Source organism: Zosterops lateralis (assembly GCF_965231275.1).
Source record: "Zosterops lateralis genome assembly, chromosome: 4".
NCBI classification, from domain to species: Eukaryota; Metazoa; Chordata; class Aves; order Passeriformes; family Zosteropidae; genus Zosterops; species Zosterops lateralis.
The window spans coordinates 324848-349778 of record NC_139765.1 but is presented as its reverse complement, the minus strand read 5'-3'; the positions used below and the strand labels follow the sequence as shown (position 1 = coordinate 349778).

Genomic DNA, 24931 nt, shown 5'->3' with positions numbered 1-24931 from the left:
CAAAATGCAGATTAACTCAATCACCAGTGAGATGTAACCTTGATTAATTTCTTTCCCATCCCTCTCCCATGTCAGCAGCAGCAGCTACAGCCAACAGCAGAGTCAGGGAGGTTTGCTGGGGTGGGGGTCTGCAGATGAGATGGGGTGAAGTGATGCCTGTCCCCCTCTTCTGAGCCCCTGTCCCCTTGTTTCCTGCCCCTGCAGGTTGTTTATTTCACTGCCACCTTCCCCTATGTGATGCTCCTCATCCTGCTGGTCCGAGGGGTGATGCTGCCAGGGGCTGCTGAGGGGATCATCTTCTACCTGAAGCCAGACATCTCCAGGCTGGCAGACCCACAGGTGAGGGGTGGTGTCAGGCAAGTACTGGCTACAGAAATGTTCTTAGTGCCCTGCCCTTGGGATCTGAGCATCCAGCTGTCATCTGTGAAAGCAGGTCAGGGAACCAGGGTCCTTAAAACTTCTGAGAGGAGTCTGGTCCCCCTACACGGATCATCCTTTTTGCTTGTGGTCTGCAGCATGTGGGTGTATTAGGTCATTTCTACTCATGGGCTCAGCAACACCAGAAGAGTAAATAAAATATTTAGCATGTAACAGATAGTTTTTCTGGCTGTTAAATGCAGATAATTAAGGGATATAATCTATCACTTTTAATATTTTTCTGGCCTAGTTAGCACTTTGGCTCCATCAGAGCCCTCCCAGGACAGGTGGGGTCCCTGTGTTTGCAGAGGCCAAAGGCATACAAATAAACATGGGCTGTGCCCAGCTGGGTTCCCTTCACCTGTCCTGGGGACTAGTCCCACCTGCCTTGGGCAGGGTCAATCCCTGCTACCAGTCCTTGGAGCTCTTGGAAACCCTCAGTGAGGTCCTGGTACTGATCTGAGGCAGAAGGTGGGGCTTTGGTTCAGTGGGATGTGTGCCCATGCCTGAAGGGCTGCTGTGCACTTGCCTATCTGTGAGAAATCAGTGTGAACTCAGGCAGCAGTGCCTGGGCTGGGATCCTTTGAAAGTTACCAAATTCCAGCTGCCTGGATGTTTATAGCTGGGGACTGCTTAGAGGAAACAAAGAATGACTGGGGAACATGGAGACCATCAGAAGGGAGTGCTGTTTCTCTGCATCCCTAAAGCTCCCCACTCAGGGCTTTCCCTGGGACTGTGTGAGAGCAGAGCTGCAGCTCAGCCCACAGCTCAGCTCTCCGTGGAGGAGAGGGCTGGAGCAGTGGTGAGAAACCCCACTCAACTTTTCCCATGGAGTGCCTGAGCAAAGGGGAACCTGGGTGCATGACACCCCACTGGCCTGCAGTCTCTCATTTTGGTAATTTTCTGCCCTGCACTGTGGCCTCAGAGAGGTGGGAAACTAGATCTGGGAGCAGGGAAGGGAGTACACAGATTGTTGATCACACTGGGGTGTTGATCTCATCTGGAGTGACTCACCAGTGACTCTGCAAGGAGATTAATCATCTGGGCCATGTAGGGACCACAGCCATGTGTAGTGATGGAGCCATGCTATCAGGGATGGATCAGGGATACTATCAGGGATGCCATCAGGGGTGGCACCAGGGATGCTATCAGGGATGCCATCGGGGGTGGCACCAGGGATGCTATCAGGGATGCCATTGGGGGTGGCACCAGGGATGCTATCAGGGATGCCATCGGGGGTGGCACCAGGGATGCTATCAGGGATGCCATCAGGGGTGGCACCAGGGATGCTATCAGGGGTGCCATCGGGGGTGGCACCAGGGATGCTATCAGGGGTGCCATCAAGGGTGGCACCAGGGATGCTATCAGGGATGCCATCAGGGGTGGCACCAGGGATGCTATCAGGGATGCCATGCTATCAGGGATGCCATCTCTACTCTGAATGCAAAGGTGGGGCATGGAGAAATGGTATCACCTTGAGTGGGATGTGAAAATAGGATCTCCTCTAGAGCCTTTTCCTAAAGGGTTTCCAGTTCTATAGCTCAGTTTTTTCAGATAGGTGTCCCAGATTCTCCGTTCACTGTAGATCCCCTTTCTGTCTCAGGGTTTGTTCTCCATGACTGAAGGAGTTACTGTTGACAGGGCACAGCCATTTGTATATTTTGTTGCCAGGTCTGGAGACCACTGACCTTCTGTGTTCCAGGTCTGGTTGGATGCAGGCACTCAAATCCTCTTCTCTTATGCCATCTGCGAGGGGTGCCTGACAGCCCTGGGCAGCTACAACAAATACAACAACAACTGCTACAGGTAGGAAGAGCCTGGAGCCCTCATCTCCCTCTGGCAGTTTTCTCAGAGAGCACAGAGCTGCACCAGAGGCAGGCTCTGGCCCTGGGGGAGACCTTGGGTCGTGCTGCTGGGACTAATGAGCTGCTCAGAGTGCAGAAGCTGCCGAGGGCTCAGCACAGGGATGGAGAGTGGCTGAGAGAAGAGAGGAGTCCAGAAAATGGCTTTAATAGTGCTCAGTGTGGGAACGAGAGACTGGAGGAGGGGGAGGAATGAAAATGGAGCGTGTCTCCTGTGTAGACAGCACAGTGTGTTTTGACAGGGTGAGTGGGCAGGGGTGACATGGCCAGCTCTGCCATCACTTGCCAGGCAGGGGAAGGGGGTACAGAGATGATGGCTGGGCCCCCTGTCTCCAGTGCTTTACCACCATCAGAGTAATGTACTGTCAGTGGCCTTTTGATCCTACCGAGGAGATTAATCAAGTCTGTCTGGCCTTCTCCTTGCCCTTGGATTACAGATCTATTTTATCCATGGCCTGACATGGAGCTCAGTGGAGCCATCAGGACCATTTTTGACACTCACTACAGAGCCCTGAGAAGCAGGGACTTTGCTATTCCTTCACATATTGCTCCAGCACAGATGGTAAAATGGAACTGTGATTGGGAGACATCCATCATCTCTCCTTCTATTCTCTGATAGGTGCTGCCATGGCTGCTGCTTGGATAGTTAATACTTTCTTCTGGCTCTCCCAAAATATTTCAGTCACCAATGAAATAGTGGGTTGACCCTTCCTCTAATTCCTTATGTGCCTCGTGCTCCAGGTGTCCCAAAAGTGTCCCCAGTGCCTGCCCCATAGCAGCTGATGCTGTGGGTCAGGCAGGATCCAGGGGTGTGGGGCTTCCAGCCCAGCCAGCTCAGAGTGGTGCCCAATTTTCACAAGGACCACGAGCACAGAAGTTTCAGGACAAGCAGCACAGCACACCCCAGCCTCCATCTGAGCACAGCTAATAAAGACAGTGTAGACACAGCCCTTGTCAGTGCAGATTTTTATTACCCTATTGCCCTTGTTTTACTAGGCCTGCTGAACCTGTATGTCTTCATGCTTTCAGATACTCCTCTTTCTTGATTGTTTCCTTTTGCAACATCTTTCCTCTCCTAATTTTCTGGTTTCCTAATTTTTTGGTGGTTTTTTTTCTTGTTCTCTGGACTCTTGTAATTTTTTTTATTGCTATGTGCTGTGTAGTTGTGCTCCATTACCCTGCTCTGCCATGTATACTTCTGTAACTCTTGAACTCCTGGCTCTGCTGTGAGCTTTTTACTTCTGCAGGGCTCAGGAACAACATTGCTGTTTCTCAGTAGTGCTGTCCAGCTAGGGAAGCTGAGCACAGACATGATCCTAAGTGGATCCATTCTGCAGCAGGAAATCCCCATTTCTCTCTGGTCTCCTTCCTGCAGGGACTGCATCATGCTCTGCTCCCTGAACAGTGCCACCAGCTTTGTTGCTGGCTTTGCCATTTTCTCTGTGCTGGGCTTCATGGCTCGAGAGCAGGGCGTGCCTATTTCAGAAGTGGCTGAATCAGGTAAGTTTTTCTGGGACACTTCAGAGCCAAGGGAAAACAAAGAGCCTGAAGGGGAGGGCACTTGTCTGAGGTGAAACCCAAGATGTTCTCTACATCCTCTCTTACTGTGGGTGTCTGCAGAGAGGTCTGCAGGATCAGGACTGCTCAGCACAGCTTTCAGCCGTGGCTGGGCAAGAAGCTGTGGCAGTAGGAGCTTTGATGAAGTGTGTGAGCTTACTCTGTGCTGCAGGTGGTGGTGTGGGGGGCACACATGGTCATGCTGTGGTCTGTTGGCAGGTCCTGGCCTGGCTTTCATAGCATATCCAACAGCAGTCACAATGATGCCTGTGTCTCAGCTCTGGTCCTGCCTCTTCTTCCTCATGCTGATCTTCCTGGGACTGGACAGCCAGGTACAACCACCCCCCTCCTCATCTAACATGCAGGTGCCTGTCCCCACCCTGAGCACTCCCCACAGTCATTGGAAAGATTAGGGTGGGTCTGTGCTTTGCTGGCACCTTAAATAGGTTCTCTACATTGTATGCAGCATTTCTACACTGTGGGAGCTCAGAGCCAGGGCCAATGGCAGGCCAGTGGTTATGTGGGCTGGCACCTCTGCTGGCATCTTCTCCCAGGATGTATGTGAGGATGTCACAGCTACATCCCCCAAAACTGGGCTCCCTGCAGAGTGAGGCCCAGCACAAAGCAGGGCAGTCTGGGACAGGGAATTGGGCTGTTTTCTCCCAGCTGCATCCCACCAGAGCAATCCCTGTGTTCTCCTCTCAGTGGTGTGCCCATGTCTGACATCCCATCTCCCTGCTATGCCAGGAGCAAACCCTGCAGAGTGCAGTGTGCAGTTCTGCTGCTGGCACGAGGGAAGCAGAGGGTGTCCTGCATGTCCACAAGGCAGGTGTTTTGCTCTGTTAAACCTCAGCCCTTGTACCTGGATAATCAGGCCTTTTTCCTCTGCTTCTGCTGGCCTTTGGTGGAAGCGAGGCAGATGAAAAAAAAGAAGGATTTGGGTGGTGGGAGGACAAAAAGGACAGTGAGGGGAAGTGCGTGCTTGGGGAAGGTGAGAAGCTGATTTCTCTGACCTGTTTTCTCCTGCAGTTTGTCTGTGTGGAGAGCATGGTGACAGCTATTATTGACATGTTCCCAGGAGTGTTTCGGAAGAAGGGGCGTCGGGAGCTGCTGATCCTGGCCATTGCAGTCCTGTGCTACCTGCTGGGGTTATTGCTGGTCACTGAGGTGAGCAAGGAGTGGCTGGGATGTACAGCTGAGCACCAGCCCCTGCTGTACAGCTCTGGAGGTCTGGGCAGAGACAGCAAGCTTGTCTTCAACGCTGTTAATTGTCTCTCATTTCTAATGCATTAGCTGGTTCTCTCCCAGGCAGCGCGGCTCTGACCCCGTGTGACACTGGTGCACTCACTGCATCACTGAGCCCTGCAGAGATCCTGCTCCCACAGCCCAGAGAGGCTGCCTGACACACAGCTTTGTGCAAATACCAGACCTGGGAGCTAAAACAAGCTGAGCTGTTTGAAAACAAGCTCTTCTAAGGGCAGCGATCATTTGCTGGCTGCTTTCCACACAAAGCAGAGCAGCAGGAGAGGAGCCTGGGGGTGATGGCTGTGCCATAACCCTGCTGCAGCCCGTGGGAAGCCTGTCACCCCGGGAGCAGGAGGAGCAGGGCTGTGCTGGTGAGATGCCATGCACACGGTGTTTGCACTGCTCTGCAGATAAAAGCTGCAGCTCTTCCTGCGGGAGGCTGTGCTCTGTGTGTGCCACAAGCTTGGGTGGGGGTCAGCACTCCTGTGCTGCCTCCATGAGATAATTTAACAGATAATTCCTGTTAAACCCCCGAGGCACAAATAAACGATCCTCCAGCAGGATCCCGGCTAAGGATGTGCTAAAGGCAACACCTACTGTCATCAATTTGAGTGACACTGTGTCTAGAGCCTTCAGCATTTTATGAAAGCATCCACTTGCCCTTCAAGGCTTTCTCTTGGAGAAATCACAAGAAAATCACCCACGGGCCTGCACAGGTAGCTGATGGCAACTCTGCAGGGCTCAGCTGGAAGTCAGAAGCAGCAGGAAAGCCACATGCCTCTGCCATTGCAGAGCTTGGGACCTGTGCAGTGTGTAAGGCTGGATGGAGGTAAAACGAGGTATCTGAATATCCTTGCTCAAGATCACAATTTTTTTGGTGCAAAGATCTGCACTGCTACAGGATATTTAAAAAATGGTTCTGGGAACGTCCTGTTTTAAAACAGCCAAACAAACCAGCTCCTGCTCTTATGCACACAGAAGCCAGCCTAGCCCAGCAGTATCATGGAATGGGCATGAAAAACTCTCCTGCCACAAGGCTCGACTGTGTTTTCGGAACAGAGTGAGGGCAGCCCCAAGAGAAAGCTCTTCTCCCAGCTGCTCTAGGTTTAGTGTTTCTGCTGTCATTCTTCTGCTTGCCCTTCTCATTTCTCCCTGACATGGAACAGTCCTGCCATGGCTCTGTTTTCTCTGCCTCTTCAACAGGGTGGCATGTACATCTTCCAGCTCTTTGACTACTATGCTGCCAGTGGCACATGCCTGCTCTTCCTGGCTATTTTTGAAGTCATCTGTATAGGATGGGTGTATGGTAAGTGGAGGAGAAAAATCTGTCTTGTTCTTTATCAAGGCAAGAATGGGGGGTTGAGAAGTGAGAGTGGATACAAAAGATCCTCAGGAGGCAAAGAAGTGCTGTAATTATGTTATTTCTTGTCTAGTTTTCACTGTGTTTCCTTGCAACATTTCTTAATTGCTTCACATTTAGACTAGGAATGTTTTTTTCCTTCTCTGTAGGTGCCCCATATTAAACTACCTTGCTGTTCTTCCCATCTGCCCTTTGAAATAGAAAATCAGCTATGGAGGAGTGACTGCTGTTCTTTGGTGTCTGTCCCTGTCTGCTTACACTGTGCATTTAGTTTTAGTCCTGCCAGTTAATTTAACACAAAATTCTGGAATGCAAACCTGCTATGTGTTACTTCTGTGATGATTCCTGCTTCCTATTTACCCTGTGATGGCACTCAGAAAAGAAACAGGAGGGACTGCTTTGGCTCTCAGTGAAGTTTGTAACTGAACTACTCAGGAGCAGGATAAAACTGAGCTTCATGAACTATCAGGAGGAAACCAACTGTGTGTTTGTCCGTGCAGTAAGAAGAGTCTCCTCTGATATCCTATGGAGATCTCTTCCTCACCACAGAGGCTTTGGTTCCTCTCCCTGAAGCTTATGTCAAGGCTGAGGGTTTTGGGCAAAGTGTCTTGTGTGTGATGCAGAGCAGCTGCTCCCTCTCTTTGCTTCATGGAACTACATCAGCCTCATATCTGTGGGGATTGTGCACAGCTGTAGTAGATCCCAGTTTACACCCAACCCAACCTTAACATCCTACAGTCACACACCTGCTGGTCCCAGCTATGTCAAGCAGCATTGCCATCATAACCTCAGGGAAAGATTGTAAACACAGCATCATGTCCTTCTTGGGAAAGGATTAGAAAGATTGGAAAGGTGTCCTTCAAGGGAAGCTCACCTGACAGCTTGCAGTAACTGATCCTGGCCAGATTTTAATTTTGAGTCAGCTTCTGCCCAGTCCTTTTGGGATTTAAAGGGAGGTGGAGATCCCCATCCATCTGTGACAGGATGGGGATCACCATTCTAGCTTAATTCATTAAATTGAACTATACTTTCATGTTTAATACCATTTCTACAAGACACATGGCTTTTCTGATGACCCATGGAGAGTAGCAATGGCAGGCAGTGAGTAACAGGAGAGGTGATGCTGCCCCAGCAGCCTCAAAGGGAGATGGAGTAGCTGGGGACAGAAAAATGGCCCTTTTCCTCACCACCATGGGTTCATTTGTGCCACTCCAGACAGTGTGATTTTACCCTCTTGTTATTCTGCTTTGCATCCATTGGGATGGTTCTGGCCCAAAATGTAGTCAGAGGGCCAAGGTGAGGTGTTACAGTGGGGAAAAAAGGTGACTAGTGCTGATTAAAGGTTTTTTTCCCCCAGCCTCAGAACTGGCAGGGCTGAGCCTCTTGCTTACATTGTGAAGAATTACAACATTCCTGCTAACACAAATATGGGTTCTGAGTTTCCCCTCTCCCAGCACATACGCCAACCACCCACCACTTGGCAGCTTCCCCTGCTGCCAGGCAGCTGCTCTCCCAAAGACCTGAGGATTCCCTCCGTGCTGCTCCCTGCCTGGGGAAGGATCACACAGCTTTGGACCTGCTGAGCACGTTCCCTAGAGGGGAGTGCTGGAGGGATTCTGGTGTCTCCCCACCTCTTCTCCTCTCTCCCTTCCACTGTGGGACAGGCAGCCCCTCCGTAAGCAGGCACATGGTTTGATCACTGAGATTCACAACGTGGTGCCACCAAAATGTGCTGCAGAGGATGTTTTCCAGGCACCCACAGCATGCACATTTTGATTAGCTCTTCCAGGAGAGAGCAAGGGTCTCCATCACTACAGGAGAGCCAGGGATGAAATCATTAGGACTTTTTAAACAGCTAAAGCAAACTGATGCCAGAGGGTGCCTGTGGGTGGCCCTGGGGTAAACCCGTGTTGTGCAGTGATAAATCTGTGTCTGGTTCTTTTTCCCACATGCAGTGTAGCTCCCAGTACGGCATGGCAGCCTCCTCCTGCCTGGATCCTGCCTGTGGGGCTTGCTCTGGCTCTGTGTGCTGAGTGCTCTCAGATTCCCTGGCTGTGAGCAACCCTGTGTGCCTCTTTATGGGCCACCAAGGGCCTGCCCAGTGTGCCTGGTGCCCAGAGGATGTGCAGTTGTGGTGTCAGGGTGTGCAGCTGTGGTGCCAGGGTGTGCACTTGTGTCAGGGTGTGCAGTTGTGGTGCCCAGAGGATGTGCAGCTGTGGTGTCAGGGTGTGCAGTTGTGGTGCCACAATGCCTGTTTCTGGCTCTTTGCCCAGGCTTGGTGCTGGTGTTGATGCTGCAGGTTTGAGGCAGAGGGAGCAGATACAAGCTTGGTGCTGTGCCTGGAGCCATGGTCATCACCCATTGCAGTGTTGTGGGTGAAAAGTTGATACAAGTGAATGCAAATAAATGTAACCTGGGAGAAAAGACAGGGAGAGACTTTTTTGTGGATTCCAAATTAGCAGAACTGTGAAACTCACTGTTTACTGAATATGGTAAGAGTGAAATGAAATCTTTGTCCCATTTAATTTGGGTCTCATTTGCTGTTTTTAACGAGCTGTGCAAAATGAGAAGGGCTCCATTAGGACAAGAGATGAGGATGTAAGCAAATCTCTAGTTAGGTTCATGTGAAATTTATTCCTGTGAATTTACCTGGCTAAATGATTTGTCAGAGAAGCACACAAATGCTTTGAAGGTGTATGGGATTGATCAGCACAAGGGAAGTGGTACCAAAATTTATGGTTAACTGTCCAGTGACTGCATCCTATTCTTCCTTGTCTTGGAACACTGGAGACAAAAGCAAAAGTCTTTGTTCACTCCAACAAAAATCTCTTTGGGGGAGTTTTTATGGTTTTCTCTGTAGGAGCTTTATCTAATCCTTCTGATGTGCTGGGAAGGAAGGGCACATTGCTCCAGTGTGTGTCCTCCAGCTTCTAATTTGCTCAAAAAGCCAGTGTTGAGTGGTTGAACTGATGACTTCTAAAGCTTGATTACTTTTTCATCTGCCTGTGAAATGTAGAATATGTAAAACTTCCTGTTCATCTTCTCTCTGAGGATGTTCATGTCAGTCCCCATTGTGTGTCATCACATCACCCACTGGCTGCCACAGTGGCCACGGAAATTTAGGCCCTGGCAGTTGTGCTGCAGAGAAAAGGGGCAAGGACAGGTGGAGCACATTGCAATTTACCACATAAATTTTGGGGTATTTTTCTTGTTGGAGGATGGATGTGTGTGTTCTTCTTTTTGTCTGGCATTTTTGTATTTCTTTAGTTGATATGTCTCTTTGACTAGATCCTAGATCCAAATTGGCAGGGAAACTTTATCTGCCGTGAAGCTGTATTGTGAATTAATTTATCTGTCATATATCTGACATGATGGTGTGTTTCTCTGGAAGACACTGTGCTGTGCTCATATTCCAAACTGCAACTCACATGATCTATATCTCTCGTTGCTTTTTCTCACCCTGTGGAAGATCTTGGCTTTTTGGCAAAATTATTTTTAAATACCATCTCCTTTCATCCCCAGTATATTTTCAGAAATGCTGTCTGAATCCTCATGATATTTACAGCTTGGAAGTTCTCTGGTGTAGGCTGGGCTCCCACACAAGGCTGCATGTCCCTTGATACACCACAGCTTATTGTCTTTGCTTGAGGCTACTTGTTAATTTGCCAACTCAACACCAAGAGGTGTTCAGAGAACTATCCTCCTCCTTCCCCTCTCCCCCCAAATACTTCAAAAAGCTGTGTTTAAAAGAGATTTTCTGCAAGCATTAGTCATGGGATATAGAAAATAACGCAAAGAATTACCAAAAAAAAAGCATACATAATGTGCTTTTGTAGAATTACTATATTTAAGGGAAACATAATATGATAATTTAATTCTGAGACATAAAAAATACAAATCAAAATAAAACTCACCAAACCCCAAGCACTCACAACTGTGGCCAGTTCTCCAGGCACATATTTTGCCTAGTCCAGCCCTGTGGTGTTGAGATATAAAGAAATAGTCTTACCATGTGTGCAGCTGGGAACTGTGGCCTGACCACGAGTTCACAGAAGGATGAACATCCTCAAAAGCAGAATCCTTCTTTATCAGCTAAGCACCAAGATAAAGCTTTAATAAGACAAATACGGTATTATTTCATTCCAGAGGTGCTTAACTGGTAACCCTTTTTCTGGACAGACTAGCTCATTTTTTTTGTCTAATATTGTTGTCTTATTTTGCCTGAGGCAGTCTGCTATATCTGGTTAGTTTGGGTTAGAAAGGTGCTAGGCACCTTATAAATGACTTTTTGATTTTTCTTCATTTTACATCTCTTTCTGGCCAACATTAGGCTCCTGATACTTGAAGACATCCCAGAGTTTACTGCAAGGTCTGCTGAAATCCATCTGCATTTTGTTGTCTCCTCTATGCATTGCATAAGTTTGCTCTTTGTGCTCTGGGTTGGGAAGAGTCAATGGTCAGAGTCTGGCTGGTGGCAGGACTTTCAGGGGCTTTTCTGAAGTAAATCCCATTCCAGGGCACCATGAGGTTTAGGTGGGTTCCACACACTGTGAACAAAACAATCCAGTAATGAGAAGAGAAGGAGGAGATCAGACCCCTCCAGAGCTCTCACTGGACTCACACAATCCCCTGTGCTTAACCTGCAACAGCTTTCCCTGGCTGCTCTGTAAGCCAGGCACCTCTTTTCTCTGTATAGTCTTTACCAGTGCCTGGGCTGCATCCTCTAAATACAGCTGCTGTCCTCTGAGGGACTGTGCTTTTCTTCAGTGTCAATTTTTGTGACACTCGTGGATGAAATTAAACCTCTCCATCTCTATTCTGCCACAAACGGGCCTTTCCAATGCCAGGAGATCAGCATCACCTGCAGCATCACCTGCTGCTCTGTTATTGGGATAGACATGTTTTCACCAGGAGTAAACACCAAAGACAAAGGAAGCTTGGGATGTGATGTGCATGGTGGTTGAAGGAAACAATCCCAGTCTGACCTGTGGCTTTGTCTCTGTGCTGGTGGGTGCCCAAGGTGCCAATCGATTCTACGACAACATCGAGGACATGATCGGCTTCCGCCCGTGGCCCCTGATCAAGATATGCTGGCTGGTGTTCACCCCGGGTCTCTGCTTGGTAAGTGCAATTATGGCACCATGACATGTCACTCTGGGGCCCCAAATTCTCCATAGAAAAGGCTGATTTATCTCCGAGGTGCTGCTGTAAATTTTTCAAACTGCTGTGGAGAAGCAGGAGCTTGTCTGTAGCTGAGGCAGCTATTTATTTCCTTTGTAAAGCCTTATGTTTTGCCTGGAAAATTAATTGAGCCTGCAAAGCCAATTGTTTATTGTGAAGGCAAAAGGGAATGTGTCCTCAAAGCCTGGAGAGGTTTGGTCAATTTATCTCTGAATAGAAGTGAAAATTACTCTGTTCTGAAGTACTTGCTTCAGTCTCTGTTCCTAGGACTGCCCATGGTTCAGAAATATCTTTCTATAGCCATTTGCTTTCTGTGTTATTAAATATCCTCCAAGACTTCTTTGACTGTGTTTAAATAAAATGCACCCAAATTCTGGCAGGTTTTTGCCTTTTTGAATTTATGTCCAGTCTTGCTCCACTGACTTTTACATTCTTTCTCAGCCAAATTCTGTTCTTGTATCTTATGTTGAGAGTTGTTTTCTTTGGCCTCAGTGGAAACAGAAATGAGATCAATAGCTATGACTTACAAAAGATTCCTAGTCCTTTGTCCCCAGGCTTTAGCAGGACTTGAAGATCTGGGAAATTTTCAAACCAGCCCAAATTGTCTGAGAGCTTTGTAGCTAGAGAGCCCCAGGACGGCTAAATCTGTGCCTGTGTGGTTCTTGTGCAGTCTTTCTGCCAGGCAGAACAACAATTCCTGTCTTTGATATGAATAAATTGCTGTCTGAATGTTGCTGGACCCTCAAAGCTGCTGCCAACTTTGCTTATGTTGAACTCCTCAGACGCCTGAAGGCTTTTCACTGCAGAGACGCCTGGCCCTGGCTCTGAGAGCTCCTTGTGCAGCCAGAAGGTCCCTGCTGGCTCCTGCAGGACAGAGCACCCCTTGCCCCCCTTGCAGAGCAGCCAGTCCTTGCAGGGGGGCTGGGCTTGGCTGGCCTTGGCTCTCCTGATGTTTGTGTTTTCTGCCCCCCAGGGTGTCTTCCTGTTCTCCTTGATCAAGTACACACCCCTGAAATACAACAACTCCTATGAGTACCCACCCTGGGGCTACATGCTGGGCTGGCTGATGGCACTCTCCTCCATGGTCTGTATTCCTCTCTATGCCATCTTCATCCTCCTGAAAACCAAAGGACCCCTGAAACAGGTACTGGGATTGTGGTCACGGGCGTGTTGCTGCTGCTCCCCAGGTGGCTCAAGATGGGCCCCAGGGAGGAAGTACAGCACATTTCTCCTCTCAAAGGCAAGGGCTGGTGAGAGTTGCCCTACCCCAGAATGCCCTGTAGCTCTTGGAGAGCTTGGAGGGTCCCAGCACAGCTCCCAGGCTGATCATCAAATGTCTGGTCTTCCATGGGGTGTTCATGCTCATCATGCATCATGCTCAATGCAGTATATAGACATGAACACAGTATACATGCAGTAGATACCAATGCAAACCAAATGCAAAACCAGGATCTATTTTGCCTTTACTTCTTGTCCCTTGTAATCCTGGGTCAGGACCACGTTATTTTCAAAAAAGAAATTACCCATAGTTATTAAACAGGACCTGCTCACAGAGCTGTAAAGGTCTACCCTGTGCCATGCCTGAGCCTGTCCTCTTTCACTGTAGACAGCTTTGCCCTTGTCCTAGGAAAAACTCTATCTGAGGAGATGTTATCATGGAGATGACACCTCACCTGACCCATGAGAAATGTCTGAGTGATGTACAGCACATCTAAATTTCTACACAGTTTCTCACCAGTCCTTCCCCATCCTCACTGCACTTGGCTGGAGGGTGGAGAGGGCAGAGGGAGGAGGTGAGCAGGGGATGGAGCATCCCTGTGGCTGTGCTCTGCATCTGACACTCACGTTGTGGGCTCATGTAGAGAAGGGCCCTGCACTGGCAACACATCCAGGGATGAGCTGGGTACAGGAAGACTTTACTTGTGCCACTGTCTCAGGGAGGGTGAATCTGTGGCTGACATGTCTGACTCCCCACAGCTCAGAAGCTTTTGATGTCTAAATGAGGGCTTGGAGCTGACAGAGAAGTAATTGCCCACATGTCCTGCCTGTTAAACAAGCAATATCTCTCACCAGGGGTAAAGTGCTTCAAGCCCTTGGACTGAAATGCTGCTGGGAATAGTGTTAATGCTCATTGTAGAATGAGGAATTGAGGAATTCACCTGAGGAATTGATTTGGCCCATTTCAGATTGAGGGGGTTTCTGTTTGCCCTGGTTTACATGATAGTAATTGAAATTTCCAGGGCCTCCTCAGCTACGTCAGTATGAAGAAATTTCCAAGGATGTGGTTTACATGTGTGGGAAGGAATTGGCTGCTAAACCTGGGTTGATTCAGGGTAGAATCAAGGACAGCCATGAAACACCTTCTGGGATAGTTGCACCTGTTTTTAAAACAAAATTTCTCAAAATATACTTGTTCTCTTTTTCCAGTCACACTCCAGAATTGTAGTGGATTAATTCCCTGACACAGATGTTTCCAGGAACAGTCTTTGAATATTGCAAACCATTCAATGAAAGCAAGATTGTAATTGGTAATTATGATCAGTCACTGCTACAAACTGATTCCTCTCGTTACACTTGACTGACCAAGAAACACAAATGTTGTTTCCTAATGTCCCTGATTAAGACAGCTCAAGCTCCAAAGAATAAAAACTCACAATGCACAGAGCAGGTGCAGACCAAAGTCAATTTTGGAAAACCATGGGGCAAAAAGTTTTGAATAAATGAACAAAAGCTGTGATTGTGGCAGGCCCTTCACAAGGAGTGGGAGCACTAAAATAAATCCAACAAGTCATGGATGAATTGCCTGCTCTGCTTGTGATGCACTCTGCGTGGCAGTGAGCATGCACTGTCCTGAGCAGCTTGTAATGGAAAAAGTTAGTGAGAGTCAGGTTTCAGCTGGGAAATCATAGGCTGTCCCATGGAGATGGCAGGTAGCTGCAGGACATCAGCTGTAGGATGGAAAGGCGGAGGAAACCAGGAGCTTTCAGGAAGTTGTGTGGCTTAAAAAATGGGATGAAAAAGACCAGAAATTCACTGCAGAGTCCCTGTGAGCCAGCACCTTTTGCTGAAGAGCTCAAAGATATTTTTGTTTTTTAAGAATAAGCTCCTCAAAGTTGTCCCAACCCTGCATACATGTGTGTGCAGCAGCCTGCAGCACCCTGCACTGCACAGGACAGAGGGAGGCAAGGGCAGGCAGCTGCCTCACAGCCCTGCCTTCCCCATCACAGTCTGGCTGACTGGGACAGGGCAGCTGAGGATGCTCTGCGGCAGGAACCCCAAACCTGCAGAGTGACTGCTTTACCTGGGAAATGCCACTGAGGGATCTATTGCCCACCACCCTGGCTTGAATCATGGCAGGAATGCCCAGCATCTGATGATCAGCCCATTTGAAAGTCTTCACGGCTCCCACCAAAATCAACGGGAAACTACTTGATATAGGGAAAAAAAAAAAGAAAAGAAAAGAAAAGAAAAAAAAAAAAAAAAAAAAAAAAAAAGTTTTATGGTGTTTTTCCCAAGGCCACAGAAAATGTCTGTGGTGCTAATTGCTGGCATCCTCCCGCACAGCAGCAGGGCTGTGAGAAGTGCTGTACATCATTATCTGCAGCCCAGCTTTGGGCTGGGAGGCAGAACAATTGTCACCGGGAGCAGCTGGAGCGAACCCGCTCTGCTCTGCTCCCCCCGCTCGGCAGGAGGGAAAGAGGGAGCTGGGACCTTGTCTCTCTGGGTGCCTGTTGTGGTTTGAAAGCAAAATGAATGAGAGGCTCTAAGTCAGAGATATAATTTAATAAGAAGAAAGGTAAAAAGGTAAAAATAAAATAAAATAAATGCAATAACACAAAGGATCACTGACAGAGTCAGAATACAACCTGAGCAGGATGGTGGAAGCAGTCCAGGTGAGGGGCTCTTCCTGAAGCAGTGATCTTGTAGAAAGGTCTGGGAGCTCTGCTCCTCTGGGAATCCAGTGGGTAAGTGCCCCTGCACTGTCCCACATACCAGCTTATATCCAGGTGAGAATGCTTGGCTCCTCCCCCTGGGCAGAGCATCTCACAATGGGATGAGGAGTTGTGAAGTGGGTCCTTGATGGCCCATTAAACAGAGAGGGCTCCTGGAGGGAGTTACCTGTGAGTCCTGGGCCAGGCGTTAATGGGTCATGAGCAGAAGACTCCCCAAAGGCCATGAGCAGAAGAGGCAAGGGGCTTGGGAAAACACTGCCCCACCTGGTTTCAACAGTTCATGAGGATGGTGATAGAATAAATACTTTGTGTACATCCTACACTGCAACCCAGGACAGTGCCTTTGCCCCAGGCATGGCTGTGGTCACTGCTGGCTGTCAGTGTGCCCCTCACCCCGTTAACAGCCTGTCCTCTCCCCGCAGCGCCTGATGCAGCTGGTGTCCCCGGCGGAGGACCTGCCGCAGCCCCAGAAGCAGCAGCAGCGCCCGGCGGGGCCGGAGGGGCTCAGGAGGGAGGGATGGTCCCCTCCGGCCAGGGCGGTGCTCAGCGTCACAGAGAGAGAAACACACTTCTGAGCCGCCGGGGGCGTTTCCTCCACAACCCAGACTGGTGCGCTCTCGCCTTCCCAAAGTGGTTTCTTTTCCCTTCTCTCCTTCACGTCTGTGACGGGATCTGGGACAATTCCTCTCCTTCCAGCCACTGGCAATAGCATCTCCTTTACACCCCGGGGACAAGTCCTCCTGCCAGCAGCTCTGGAGACTGCAGCACGCTATTGCCAGAAGTGCCTTCATTACTGACAACGCTTGGGAAGAGAAAAAAAACGTAGCAAAAAAAAAGAAAAAAAGGAAAAAAAAAAAAGTGCATTCCTGTTGGGAGGAGGAAAAGAAACCACAGTGGTGAGGGTGGTGAGAGAGAGCAGGGATAAAGGTGTGAAGGAACTAAGGCATGCAAAAGCCTACAAAACGATGGGGTGTTAGCGCAGGAAATAAGTAAGTTGGTTCAGAAGTACATAAGAAGCTGGAGGATGACAGAGGAAAGTGCATTACTGGGTCACCTCTGTACAAGGGAGAGAGAGCCAGGAACATCATAGCAATAACAAAAGGAGGCTGCAGTGTCAGGAGTTACAGCTTCAGCTGTCACTGGAAGGGAAAGGAGTGACAGGGTGCTTGATGCAATCGCAGTTGTTGATGATGGATCTCAAGGCAGTCTCAGTCTGGAAAAGGGAGTGAGGAATGCCTGTCTAGGGGACTTGCTCTTGGTCAGAACTGCACGGCCCAGTGGAAATGCATCCAAGAGTGAAACCGATGGATATTTGACAATTCTTTCAGAAAATTCATGGAGTGCAAGAAAAGTGCCAGAGCAGTTGGTAAGAAAAGGAGCTGCAGCACAGCTGGGAAAATGAGGCCCTGAGGACTGCACACCCACAAATTTAACTGCACTGCTGGGGCATTTTGTAGAGGAATAATTGATGGAGTTGATGGTCCTGATCCCGTGCTGCAGAGCAGCTTTGGGAAGAGGGTGGGAGAATGACTGCACTGCCTTGCCTTTGCTTTGGATGACTGCTCAGGGGACAAGGAAGACATAATCGAGTCCAATAATCATCAGCTCAGGCAAGATAAAGCAAAATTAATAGGTAATATGGGTTCATTGGAAGCAGATTGTGTCGAATTAAAGGTTGGTTGTTGCCAGGGTAGTCAAAAATGTGAGGCAATGGGTGGGAGGAAATGCTCTGATGCCGGGTTTGGTGCAGCGCCAGATGATTCTGTCCTGTGGAGGCTGGGGCTGTAAAGCTCCCTGCCAAATCCTGCTTCAATGCCTATCAAAAATCCACAGCTGAAGCCACCAGAAACACCAGTGGCAGGAGACACCTGGGAGCTTTGCTGTGGCCGAGAGTACGTGCGCTGGTGCGTGGCTGTGCTGCAATTCTGGCACGTCCAGCCACGCCAGAGAACGGCCATCAGAATGAATCACAGATGCCACAGGCTCCTTTCCCTTGTTCCTTGTTCCAAGTAATTGCTTTTCCCTGTGCTGTGTGGAGATAAACGACGGGCAGGGAAAGTGAGCGGGAAATCAGGCCTCATCTGTGCGCCTCGGCACCTCCTGCCATTGCTATGGGAACCTTATCTCTGCAGCCTCCCCGAGTTTAACTGGGGAATTAGCATAGGGCAATCTTCTCCCCATTTAATTTCCTTCCCTGTAAAAACTAAAAACTACAAAATGCCGGTGAAATGAACGCTGAAAGTTAAGTACCAAAATTTGTATCTCTCTCTGGGACGTTATCATTTGAGATGTTTTACTGTGGAAGGTGGAGAAAGCTGGCAAACCTCATTCACATTCCCTGCAAAGGACTGCAGCACCACATAAGATACCATTTATTGTATTTTTATTTTCTAAAGAGCTGAACGTCATGCTGCAAATAGCTGTGGGAAGAGCTTAGCACCCAGAGCTCACAGTCATGCCTCATGGTAAGCAGTTTGGTGATTTTTCCTCTTCCTCCCACTAACGTTGCTCATAATTTGGTGGGGGAAGCAGGTGCCCCCAGTTTTGATTCTTGTACAGTCCTTGGTAGGACATTTAGCCCCTTTGCTCCTGCTGCCATGCCTTTAAGGTGTGAGGTAGTGTCGTGCTGTCAGAGAAGTCATGAAGATGTGTTCACTCCTTTTTCTGAGGCAGGTGAGCAATGCTGCAAAAATCCTAGACAGGAACAAATAACTCCTCAGTTTGGAACACAAATATGGTGCTGCATTATTGACTGCATGAACTTGTTCCTCTTGCTTATGTATAATCTGACAATAGCATCCCACCTCTGCCAGGAAGCAACTTATTTTAAAGCTAGGGGAGGTATTGCTGTGCCCATTGAAACCAATCATAAAATCCCCAAGATCAGGAAATTAATCCAGTTTCTTTGGATGGAATTGACAAAGTTTCAGGAATTTTAGGTCAAAGCTTGGTGACCCAGTGTCATTTAATTCCCTTTCCTTTAGAAACTAAAACACCCCCATACACCTGGCTGGGGAACAGGGGAAATGCCATCAGGGGCTCTTTTGCTGTGGAACCCCTAGCACAATCAGAGACTGAGTAGGGGTTTGTTAAATTTACACAAATGTCTCGGGCATTGCTGCATGTGTGTGACAGATCTGACAGGTCTCCATCAACCCCTGGAACTGGGCACCTCTGGAGACCTCTGAGTCCAATGGGAAACTGCTCCTGCCCTGCACAGCACCAGGAATACACTGCTGAAGGGTTGGTATGGAGAGGAGGGAGAAATTTATTTTTTTTCCCCTGTAATTGTTGATAACATACCAAGACACGATGCATTTGAAGCTGAAGTCCAAGAGAAGGTTCAAGGTTTTCATCCTGTGCTACTCCTCCCAGCTGGAATTAAAACACTGCATACAGAAAAAAGGACATACACCTGTAAACACCTAACTACCACTTCTGGGTTTCCAGTTTGTTTGTTGTTCTGGGGTGGTTTTTTTTGTTTGTTTTCTTTTGTTGTTGTTGTCGTTGTTGGTTTTGTTTTCTATTTTGTTTGTTTGTTTTTCCTTCATATAAAGACCATTGTCACCCCTCTCTCCATAAGAAAAGGACAAGAAGGGTCTATTTAAAAAGAAATCAAACCACAAGGTTCTGTATTGTCCTTCTCCATCCTGTTATTCCTGTTCCCCCTCACTTCAGGCTTCCCTCCCTTCTTCTTTTGACAGTGACAAATGGCAAAAAAAAAAAAAAAAGAAGGAAATGGCCATTGAAAACTTGTACTGGACAACATTTGAAAAAAGAAAGATAAAACAATCAAATATCACCAGGATATCTTCAACTTTTGTGACTCCAACCCTCAACAGAGTTTTTTGGGGAAGGGGAATTGCAGTGAGAATTCTTTTTGGCTCTCAAATGTTCTCCTGTCCCAGGTGATCATGGCAGAACTCAGGCCAAGGACAGTGACCTGCTGTAGCTGCCAGTGAGCTGGAGGTGCAGCCACACCCTCCTCCAGCCTCATCTTTGCTTTTGGGCTGGAGAGAAGCCATACCCACGTCCTCAAGGAGAGGTGGGCCTTGCACAGGCAGAAATAAGAGACATGAATCAAGTGATTTATTTGCACAGCAAATGAGGGCTGGGAAAGAGACAGTCAGCACTCATGAGGGCACAGAGAACACATCAGGTCTCCTTGCAGCCCTTTGCTTTATCAGGTTGCATGTGCTTACATATGGTAACCTCCTAATAATTAGTTAAATTGTATTTGAATGGGGTAAGAGGGGAGTAATGTTCATCAAAGGGGAAGATAAAATAATAACATATTTTACAAATTAAAGAATAAAATTTAAGACTCCAGAGGCTGAGGAGATGTGCATAATGCTGCTATACCCAGTTCCCTGTGCAGGTTTGCAGGAATAAGCCTGAGGTATTAAAGTGAAAGACTTTACTCCTGAACCTGCCAAAAGAAGAGAAGGAATGTGCCTAACAGTGCATGGATGGACAGTGTAGAGGTTGTTTTGCTTTGTGTTGTTTTTTAAACCCACAATAAGCCCTGCCCCCTCAACTGCTTGTGGAGCACGATCCTGGCTCTGGTTTGAGTCCCTGACCCACAGCTGCAAAGGAGGACATGTATTTTCAGAGCTGTCTGTTCTGGTTTGTCAAGCCTGAGCTTGGAAAGCTATGTGGAAAGGAAAGGGATTCCCAGGGAGAAATGCTTTCAATGTCTGTGCAAAGCCTGTTGTGGGCAATTCCATCCTGTCTTGGTTTTGGTGACACGCCAAGACCATTCTGTTAAATGGCTTTTTGATTTTGATTTTTTTTTCTCCTGTTTTGTTTTGCTTTTTTTTACAGGCTGTAGAATAGTTTCCTGCCCAGCCTGGGTTACAGCCAGGATGGGAGCTCTGGGCTAGGATGGCTCGTTTGGACCAGAGGCGTGCTTATGCTCAATCATTATTTGCCAGTGGCCACTAAACTTTTCCAAAACATGCTTTATTGAGTGTGCAGCTTTTGTTGTACCATGGTGTAGATAGTGGTCTCTGGAGGAAGATGGGAGATTGCAGGCCATCTGGTGCCTTTCTGGACATCATATTTCAAAAGGACATGAAATAAGCTTCTTTTTCTCATGGAGAAATAAACCCTCCCTTCAAGCATAAAAGCAACCTGTCCCTTTCACATATCCTGGAGAAGGGCCATGGCTGCACCATGAGCTTCCTCCCCACATTCTGGCTTTGAAGTGGGTTTGACCTGAGAGCTGGAACTGGGGTTTCTTGATGGAGCTCTCCAGAAGCAGAGGTTCTTATACTGGAATGCTCCAAGCAGCTGCACACGGTCCAGGAGCTGCTGAGGAGAAATCCCATCAGTGCAAGGCACAGCTGTGCAAATCAGTAACCCTGGATTAGCTGGGATGGTGGGAGGCAGCCTGGCAGTGGGAACTGGCCTGGAGCTGGGGCTCAGAATTTTGGGAAAACCATGCCCAGGCAGTGTTAGTGTTTTATGCAGTGCTTTTGGGTGAGGTATTAATTCCCCAGACAGGCTAGGTGACTGTGGCACTGGTGTGATGCATGCATCAGTGAAGGAATAGGGAGATGGTGGTGGGGTTCTCTCTTCATGCTCCATGTGATCCTGTCTCATGTGTGTCTATCTCTAATCACCAGCACTGGGCTCTCCCACAACAAAAATGCTTTTGCAGGGCTCAGCTTTACACCTGCTTTACACTTTAGCTGATGCATAAATTACCAGCCAAGAAAAACAGAGGCTCAGGGGCAGCCTCCATCTGTCCCATCCAATAAACCTCCCTGTCCAGGATCCCAAGCATGGGACTCTCTCCACATAGGCCAGCAGTGTGGTCAGGCACAGTTAGGCCAGGTTTTTTTCAGAACCTCTGGCTGGAGGATATTTGAACATTTTCAGAACATATTCATTTCACAGTGTTTAAGCTGAGACAATAATAGGAATTATTATTTTTTCTTTTTATGAATTACTTGCCGTAATCAGATTTCAGAAGTTATTTGGTGCCTAAATTTTGTTTTGAATATGACCCACACTCCAGCCTCTTTTGCAGTACAAGACAGGGGGTGGCATTTCCCTTGCATTTGGGAATTTTTGAGCTCTGTTTCTATGGTCAAGGAAGGCAGCAGCACAACTTTTGCTATTTGGCCTTGAGGCACCTGTGAGGGTTTATGTGAAGAGGAGAAAGGCGAAAGGGGGCTGATGCCTTTTGGAAAGTTGGAGTTCAGAACATCTCAGATCAGTGTCTCCACGTGGGTGTGTGTGGGTGTGTGTTAGGGCACCTGGGGGAGAATTGTGCTTTGGTAGGTTTTGCCTTAATGCCATGGCTGCTGTGACATTGTGACAATGTGCTGCTGTCAGGGTTTTGAGTTTGTGAGGTGCTGGACTTAGGCTGTAAGTAGAGGTAATTTGTAATCTTGTTAAAACTTTCCAAAAATGTTTCCCTGTCCGGAAGGAAGGGCAGGGTGTTGTGGTGACCGTGGGCAGGGGTGTCAGCAGAGGCTCCTGGTTGTTCTGGCCGCAGCCCCTCGGGCAGGCTGACGTGGGTCACATCGAGCGGTGGCAAAGCAATTTCCCACCCTCCAATCCTGTCAATAGATGCAATTTCCCTGCAGGGTGGGGCTGTGCCAAACTCGATTGCTGCAGACAGGGGCTGGTTCTGGTTGTATCACACACAGCAAGGCTGCAGGCTGGAGATATTCCCCCTCGCAGTGGAGGCTCTGTCCCTTCTAGGGCAGCAATAAATGAGGTTGTCCCTGTGTGGCACCTCACAGAGGAGCCAGGCTTTGCTCCTCCTCATCCCCAAGGCCTGTGTACTTGTCATGACAGAGCACCTGTGGTGGACAGTGGTTGTACTGCCTCTGTCAGTAACCCTCATTTGCATCTCGTACCCAAATCTGTTCTCTTTTTCCTCTGCATCTGTATCTTTCCCCACCCTCCTGTGCTTTTGAGGTCAAACACAGCCATGCAATAAGGCTTCTCCTTGTAGGAAAGCATTGCCATACAGTTCTATTGGGAAGTGGCATAAGCTCTGTCAGTATAACTGTGCTTATGCTGATTTAAACCATCTACCTCGGAGCTTTTATTAGCATAAGCCTCTTAATAAAGAGGAAAAAAAAATCATAAGAGTTACACCAATGATGTAACCAGACCTAGGGACACATTTACTTTAATGTTGGGTTGGTTTTACAGAGTATGTGATTTCAGTTAAATCTTCCAAAATATGTGAGGACACTTCTATTTATGTTCCATTCACACTAATTTTAATTTATATTAAGTCCATCAGGATCAAGTTTGAGCTCAGTTGAACACAGTGTTACTGCTCACACTGGTTTTGATGGATTAGAAGCAATAGACCTAAATCTTTCCAGTCCCTTGTGAGTCCCTTGCTGACACTGACAGAAAGATGATCAGGTTTTTTTAGCTACATTTATCAAAACAGCTTGCAGGCACAGGCACACTTTCATCAATGTGAATATGCCCACTTACTACCCAAATAGTCTTTTAGGTGGAATAACCATGCTTCAAAGTGGGCTGCTCTGGTTTAATTTAGCCTAATTTGTTTTGATTCAGATGGGCAACACTGGCTGGGGAGACAGGACCTAAGAGAACACCCTGCAGTGTGTAGGTACTGCTGTTACTCAGGTCCTGCCAGGAATGTTCCCTGCAGAAATCCCATGGCTGGTGTCCATGCCAGCTCTCCCTTTCTGCTGTGCTGGGCATGTCCCAGGGACATGGCACCCCCAGTGTCACCAAACACTCCTGTGGCAGGGAGGATAGATGGGGACAAGGGGGTGAGGGGAGACTCTGCCACATGTAAAATCTGTTCCCAGATCACACCAGGGGCACCAGGGACAGCCCATCCTCAGGCACCAGCACCATCTGTGCTGTGCCCAGGGAGAGGGATGTGATGGTGCAGAGGGCTGAGTTTCACTGTGCTTTAGCTGTTGGCAAAAGCCACAGCCATGATCATGTGTGCAGCACTGTGCTTCTCTCAGGAACACCGATGTGAACATCCTTGTTTATTTCTATCAAGTGGAAAAAGTGGTCACACACCTAGAGATACTTTACCCACACAAACTGGAAGTGAAGGGTCTTCATTGACAGAAAGAATGTGGGAAATGCCACAGAGACATCTTTAAATGCAAGGATTTTATTTAGTGGCCTTTTCTTTCTCTTCTACCTAATATCCCTCTCCTCCCCTAAGACATCTCAGGACTTGTCAGATTGATCTTCTTCATTTTGTGCTGGGGGACTCTTGGTCCTTCAGGTCTTATTGCTGACTGAAAGCTCAGTGCTGATAAATCTTTAGCAGAGGAAGGTGTGGTGTTTTTTTTTTTTTTTTTTTTTTTTTTTTTTTTTTTTTTTTTTTTTTTTTTTTTTTTTTTTTTTCCCAGGTGTTTCTCAACCACATGAGTTATGGTAGGGTGCACTAACAAACAACACAAAAAACACTGAGCTTAACAGGACTCGGGCATTTCACACCTGACAAAATCTTACTGCCAGGATACCCAGTGACATTATCTCACTAGTTCTCCCTGTCTCCAGAGTATTCCAGGGGGAAAAAATGAATAGGCATGCACTGAATGAAAGTGCTCCAACCCAATCTATTTTTCATTGACAGGTCACTTTTAATCTCCTCCAGCGGTGGAAATTCCTTTTCTTTTCTTGTATTTATTTTCAGTTTTGTTCTTGGCATATTTCTTTTACATTTTTATTCCTTCACCATGTTCTGTTTTGTTTGTGCTGTTGACAGCAAGAGAGATTTAAAAATGCCCAGACTTTGAAACAAGTAATCTACAGATGAAATTGTTCCTAAGGGCTCTAGCAGCTGCAGGGACAAGAGGCATAAATGCAGATTTAATACCAGTGGCTGAAGGTAATTGTAAATAAAAGTACTCCCTGTGAAACGTATTGGACAGGTTTCCAGATGAAAAATATTTCAAAGAAGCTGTGTGCCCTGGAAACATGACTGGCAGACTTTGGAGAGCTTTAAATGTGTGGGGCAAGACCTTTCCCTGTGCCACAGGACCAGCTCATCCCAGCTTGACTGGGAATGGCCAAGGTGAGGAGCAGGAGAGATTCTGGCAGTTTTCCTGGGGAGAAAAGGTGGGTGAGGCTGGAAGGTGATGATGTTACTGGGTATGAACAGTCCAGCCACTGGTGACAAAGAAACTCTGGACACCACAAGGGGGGCCTTCAACAGCCCCCTGGGCTGGAGTCACACAGAGCACTGTGAGTGGAAGCCAGGAGGGCTGAGCACAGGAATTGTCCTGTCTTACCTACCCTGGCCTCACACCTTATCCCTGTCTATTCCCCGCTGGCCACCTTTAGGATAGGATGGCTGGGGTGTCAGGAGTCAGAGCAGACCTGAG

General features: G+C 48.0%; 1 protein-coding gene across 1 annotated transcript in view; it reads left to right on the top strand.

Moving 5' to 3' along the window:
* Positions 1–17456, top strand: part of LOC310908692 (sodium- and chloride-dependent betaine transporter-like) — a 35423-nt gene extending 17967 nt beyond the window's left edge. The window contains exons 7-15 of the mRNA XM_083860019.1: positions 205–339; positions 2120–2223; positions 3655–3779; positions 4056–4168; positions 4866–5003; positions 6285–6387; positions 11462–11562; positions 12596–12766; positions 15998–17456. Coding sequence (XP_083716145.1) covers positions 205–339; positions 2120–2223; positions 3655–3779; positions 4056–4168; positions 4866–5003; positions 6285–6387; positions 11462–11562; positions 12596–12766; positions 15998–16150 — 1143 coding nt within the window. The 3' untranslated portion in view covers positions 16151–17456. The remainder of the gene's footprint in view (positions 1–204; positions 340–2119; positions 2224–3654; positions 3780–4055; positions 4169–4865; positions 5004–6284; positions 6388–11461; positions 11563–12595; positions 12767–15997) is intronic.
* The last annotated feature ends 7475 nt before the right edge of the window (positions 17457–24931 follow it).